We start from the raw sequence: 5,886 nt of genomic DNA on the forward strand, positions 1-5,886 counted from the left end.
AACTTTGATTTTCTTAAAAGTTTCTTCTGGCTAGAATTTGTCGATTTTAGGACCAATCTCGCTGGCGGGCTTTAGGTACCGAATTATCGTATTAATCCACTATCAATTTTCCCAATTGTTAGTCTCGCCTCCAAACTGAACCACTATGGCAACATGGTCTTTTGCAGATGATATCCATCTGCCTCCCGCCTTGTAGCTTGGGTTCTCACAAAGCTTCTGAAGCCTCACTTGGTTTTGTCAGAAGTTCATGGCAGATCTTTTGAAGCCCCAGGTTTTGAGGACAGGGTCACATAGGGGAGGACCGGTTTGGATCTGGCGTGTAGAGGATGATAAGGCTTGTGAAAAAAGAAGATGCAAAGAAGAGTAGGTTGGTGAATTTCTGAGGTATCTCCATCGCCTTGAGCTGTTTTACCCCTTGAATGAGGGAAACACAGATAATGGCTATGCCGAGCTTTGCTACCTGATACATTAGCAGCTTACACTCCTTGCTAGCGAGTAAATGAACCTCTACATTATGATTTTGTTGCATTTTTTGTCACCATTCATATTATTATGTTTATGGCTGCTATCGTTTATCTAAAAGCATCTTTTCAAAATATTACCATCGATCGTCGTACATGATGGGCTCGAGTCACTCAACGTGTCATCCCATCTCTAATTTTGCTTTCACGCATGTACTTCTCCCTCTCACTCTCTCGGAGCTCTATCTTTTATGCAGTAAGTAGCCATTCCAACTCGAAGCAGGAGTCTTTTTGTGTATATCCACTACTTGGCCATCAACTACATATCTTACTTCAATAGCTCAAGCAATGCATCATGAAGACAAAGTACAGGGAAGAACTACAACAATCGAAAACTCCTTTCTAGGAAAAATATTAGAGCCTCCAAATCATGACAGAGGATTTTAAGGGACTTCTCTAGCCACTACCTATCCTCTGAACCCCTGAATTGGGCAAGCTCAGCCCTGGCTATGGCTATGGAGTTGGCTGTGGTGGTGGCCTCAGCGTTGGGCTTGTTGGGGTGCTTTCCCTCTCCTCTCTTGCTTTTCCTGCTTGTTTCCACCTTCAATTGGTTTATTTCTTCCTGGTTTCCTTTCATGGTGTAATAGTGAGTTTATAGAAGCACATATGTGCTCCCAAAAATGCATGTAGAGCATCTAGATTCAACTACAAGGTTGTGTCAGGATGGGGGGGAAGAGACGGATAGAATAGATGAGCAATCGAGCCTGTATAGTTTCAGCTACAAGCTTCTCTTACAAAGTCCTTGGAACAAACAATCAGGCAGGGAAGGAGTGCTTTAAAAGTAACTACAATTTTGCTATATTGTGGGAACAATCTTATTGGCATTGCTTATTGACTCCATTTGAGAGGAAGATGTGATCATCTTTTAAATGTTTTTGTATCCCTATTGGTATATGTAAACTTCTTATTTGCTAACTTTAGAGATGAGATGGATTTCTATCACTTGATGTAAAATTTTGTTTCTACCACATGTTAAGTGTAATTAGTGAGATGTACGCATATATTTTAATGTTGTTAAAAGTCTTTGAAGGCATGTTGGAATTTTTCAAGGCATTGTGATTAAAAAAAAAAATTGAAGCCTTGTTTTCTGGCCACACGTGAACGATGGGACGCTGCCCCTAGACTAACACTCCCATACTATGGACTGCGTATTCAGCCAGTACTCTGTGGTGCAGAGAGGCACATCGGGTCGCGCTCCATGTGGAAAGCTCGAATCTCCACAAAAACTGAGCCCACGCTGTCACACGCTATGGACCACGTCACCACGGTGCCAGTTTTTCAAACACACATACACATGTGTATACATGCACCTAAAAACACATGCAAATGTGCGTAAGGGGCATGATAAGAGTTTGGAGGACCCAAGTTATGCAAACTTGTCTCTCTTCATATGGGCACTGTAGCCTAAAGCTAGTGCTATAGTGGAGGATTGAAACTCCTTTTGTGAATTTCCGTGTGCAATTTGTAAGAAAGTTAATTAAGGAGTGTATTTCAAAGTATGGAGTTCATCCTCTTCTTGCAAAAACTACAGAATTTTCCTTTTTAAGCGCCCAAAGCCCTTTAGACAAGGTGAAAATTGCACTAGGAGTGCCAAAGGAGATCACCCTTACATTGTGACAACTCGTAAATCCCCTCGCTTCAATCATAGCATTCATGTAAGGCCCTTGCGAAATTCCAAAAAGAAAAAAACGCTATGGATTTGCTGTTGGCATGCCAGAAAGAAAGCGTGCGCTCCATCTGTGGCATGTGGAAGCAAGCCATGGTGATAGCAAGCTACAAAGGGGCAGGGAGTGCGCATGGGCAAGGAAGCACTCTTATGGTGTTGAGGCAATGGGTGTGGAAGAGTTAGGGAGTATAAGGAAGGAGAATATACGGGCGGACATGAGGGGAGGGAATAGGGAAGAGCGAAGAGGGGGGGGGAAAGGTCCGGAAGACCTAACAGGGTACTACCCCTGGTATGTAAATGCTAGAGAGTTAAGAAGAGGGTCTTTTGGAAGCCGGTTTTGGAGCTGAGGCGCTTCACCTTCTTCTTCACCTTCACTCTTTCAAGCTCGCAGGTATTTCATCTTCCTCTTCTTTTCACGTTTTCCCTCCCTTCCTCTCAAGCTTCTACCTTCCTTCTGCCATCGCCTCCCCTTTGCTCCTCTCAGGTACTCCCTTGCCTTGCTTGGTTCTAGGGGTTCCTTAGGTTTACCGGAAACTTGATCCTTTGGTTGTCTGCTTTGCAGGTTGCTCCTGCAGCTTCAATCGTTTTGACGGTGAACCTCAACCAGCGAAAATGGTGAGTCGTTTGCGTGCTCGTTGTGCGCAGGATTGTAATTTATTGTCTCGATTGGATGCCTGGAAGCTCCCATCATCATCATCATCTAATCCTGATGCCCGTGCAGGTGAAGTTTACGATCGAAGAGCTCCGCAGGATTATGGACAAGAAACATAATATCCGGAATATGTCGGTCATAGCTCACGTTGATCACGGTGGGCGCGTTTGCGTGTTTCCTCGCTTATTTGTTTGTTGCAACGTCGTTGGACTCGGAGGATTCATCCGAGCAAATAAAAATTAGCTGGCTTCCGACTAACACAGTTGCTTCTTCTGCTGTATATCAGGCAAGTCCACCCTTACGGACTCGTTGGTGGCTGCGGCGGGCATCATCGCCCAAGAGGTTGCAGGAGATGTGCGCCTTACTGATACTCGTGCCGACGAAGCTGAACGAGGCATTACCATCAAGTCCACCGGTATCTCTTTGTATTACGAGATGACGGATGCTTCTTTGAAGGCATATCTCGGCGAGAGAGACGGCAACGACTACTTGATCAATCTTATTGATTCACCTGGACATGTTGATTTTTCCTCCGAGGTCACTGCTGCCCTGCGTATCACAGACGGGGCTTTAGTTGTGGTCGACTGTGTTGAAGGAGTTTGTGTCCAAACAGAAACTGTCCTCCGTCAGGCTCTTGGTGAGAGGATTAGGCCTGTTCTTACAGTGAACAAGATGGATCGTTGCTTCCTTGAGCTTCAGGTCGAGGGTGAAGAGGCTTATCAAACCTTCCAGAAGGTTATCGAAAATGCAAATGTCATCATGGCCACGTACGAAGATCCTCTTCTCGGTGATGTGCAAGTCTATCCTGAGAAGGGGACGGTTGCATTCTCTGCAGGGCTGCACGGATGGGCCTTCACACTCACCAATTTTGCAAAGATGTACGCGACCAAGTTTGGGGTCGATGAATCAAAGATGATGGAAAGGCTGTGGGGTGAGAATTACTTTGATCCAGCAACTAAGAAGTGGACTAGCAAGAATACTGGCTCTCCCACTTGCCAGCGTGGGTTTGTGCAGTTTATCTACAATCCTATTAAGCAAATCATCAACATTTGCATGAATGATCAGAAGGACAAGCTGTGGCCCATGCTCCAGAAACTTGGTGCCTCTTTGAAAGGGGATGAGAAGGAGCTGAGGGGCAAAGCTCTCATGAAGCGTGTTATGCAGACTTGGCTTCCAGCCAGTGATGCCTTGCTGGAGATGATGGTGTTTCACCTTCCATCTCCTTCAAAGGCCCAAAGATACCGTGTTGAAAACTTGTACGAAGGACCGCTGGATGACCAGTATGCCAATGCGATCAGAAACTGTGATCCAGACGGTCCCCTCATGCTCTATGTTTCTAAGATGATTCCTGCACCAGACAAAGGGCGTTTCTTTGCTTTTGGTCGTGTCTTTGCTGGGCGTGTGTCTACTGGACTAAAGGTGAGGATCATGGGTCCTAACTATGTGCCTGGTCAAAAGAAAGATCTTTACACAAAGAGTGTCCAAAGGACGGTCATCTGGATGGGTAGAAGGCAGGAGTCTGTTGAGGATGTGCCTTGTGGGAACACGGTGGCCATGGTGGGCCTGGATCAGTTCATCACCAAGAATGCCACGCTCACTAATGAGAAGGAAGTGGATGCTCATCCCATCAGGGCCATGAAGTTTTCAGTCTCGCCTGTTGTTCGTGTTGCTGTACAATGTAAGACTGCATCTGACCTTCCAAAACTAGTGGAGGGCCTGAAACGCCTAGCAAAGTCAGATCCTATGGTTATCTGTACCATTGAAGAGTCTGGAGAGCACATTATTGCAGGAGCTGGAGAACTGCACCTGGAGATCTGCCTGAAAGACCTACAGGATGATTTTATGGGTGGTGCTGAAATTGTTGTTTCTGATCCAGTGGTGTCCTTCAGGGAAACTGTACTTGAGAAGTCTATTCGTACTGTCATGAGCAAGTCCCCTAACAAGCACAACCGTCTTTATTTTGAGGCAAGGCCTTTGGAGGAGGGGCTTGCCGAGGCCATAGATGACGGACGCATCGGTCCTCGAGATGATCCCAAGGTTCGCAGTAAGATTCTTTCAGAGGAGTTTGGTTGGGACAAAGACTTGGCAAAGAAGATTTGGTGTTTTGGCCCAGAAACCACAGGGCCAAATATGGTTGTGGACATGTGTAAAGGAGTGCAATATCTGAATGAGATTAAGGACTCTGTCGTTGCTGCCTTCCAGTGGGCTACTAAGGAGGGAGCCCTTGCAGAAGAGAACATGAGAGGTATAGCTTTTGAGGTGTGTGATGTGGTCCTGCATGCTGATGCAATTCACAGGGGTGGTGGGCAGGTTATTCCAACAGCACGGCGAGTTATGTATGCTTCTCAGCTAACTGCAAAACCTAGGCTTCTGGAGCCAGTATACCTTGTGGAGATTCAAGCTCCTGAGCAAGCTTTGGGTGGCATTTATGGGGTGTTGAATCAGAAACGAGGGCATGTGTTCGAAGAAGTCCAGAGGCCTGGCACACCTCTTTACAACATCAAAGCGTATCTTCCTGTCATTGAGTCATTTGGTTTTTCAGGTACTCTGAGAGCTGCAACTTCGGGACAGGCCTTCCCCCAGTGCGTGTTTGATCATTGGGAGATGATGAACAGTGATCCACTCGACTCTTCTTCACAGGCAGCCTCACTTGTAACTGATATCCGCAAGAGGAAGGGGCTGAAGGAACAGATAACTCCTCTCTCTGAGTATGAGGACAAGCTGTAACTGCAGCATTTTGACAAGCTTCAGTGAGTGAGATGAGTGTTTGGCATGCGTCTGTGGTTGAACTTCATTGATAAAGAAATATGCTATATATATTGTTTCAACATGGAACATGTGATTTCAATATTGGGTCACAGATTGATGATTCTCTATTTTTCAAAGCAAAATTATGCAGCAATTCAAAGCTCAAAATCACAAACTATAGGATATCTTTAATTTTTAAGAATGTTCAGTCGAAAGTGCACACATTACCGGTTCATTTAGCTTTAGAAATGTAGAAACTTTGAAGTCTTAGAATATCTTGTTCAAAGGTTCAACCAAAG

The 5,886-nt window shown here is 45.4% G+C and overlaps 1 protein-coding gene across 3 annotated transcripts; it reads left to right on the forward strand.

Moving 5' to 3' along the window:
- Nucleotides 1-2,449: 2,449 nt before the first annotated feature.
- On the forward strand, nt 2,450-5,667 carry LOC147904114 (elongation factor 2). 3 transcript variants are annotated; one of them, XM_087370674.1, is made up of 4 exons: nt 2,450-2,578; nt 2,750-2,802; nt 2,909-2,996; nt 3,126-5,667. In XM_087370674.1, the coding sequence occupies exons 2-4, from the start codon at nt 2,800-2,802 to the stop codon at nt 5,564-5,566; spliced, it is 2,532 nt and encodes an 843-aa protein (XP_087226800.1). In that variant the 5' UTR covers nt 2,450-2,578; nt 2,750-2,799; the 3' UTR covers nt 5,567-5,667. The 3 variants fall into 3 exon arrangements, with proteins under 3 accessions (XP_087226800.1, XP_087226802.1, XP_087226797.1); XM_087370676.1 differs by lacking the exon at nt 2,450-2,578 and adding an exon at nt 2,647-2,671; XM_087370671.1 differs by lacking the exons at nt 2,450-2,578; nt 2,750-2,802 and having other exon boundaries at nt 2,897-2,996.
- Nucleotides 5,668-5,886: the final 219 nt, after the last annotated feature.

Source organism: Dipteris shenzhenensis, chromosome 3, assembly GCF_047967505.1.
Source record: "Dipteris shenzhenensis isolate YYH24624 ecotype China chromosome 3, Dip_SZ_1.0, whole genome shotgun sequence".
Classification (NCBI taxonomy): Eukaryota; Viridiplantae; Streptophyta; class Polypodiopsida; order Gleicheniales; family Dipteridaceae; genus Dipteris; species Dipteris shenzhenensis.

Excerpts from the sequence above, each read along its gene's own strand:
- LOC147904114 (XM_087370671.1), top strand. The coding sequence starts at position 2,897 with ATGCCCGTGCAGGTGAAGTTTACGATCGAAGAGCTCCGCAGGATTATG. Across the intron at positions 2,997-3,125 it reads CATAGCTCACGTTGATCACG|GCAAGTCCACCCTTACGGAC; the intron begins GTGGGCGCGTTT and ends GCTGTATATCAG.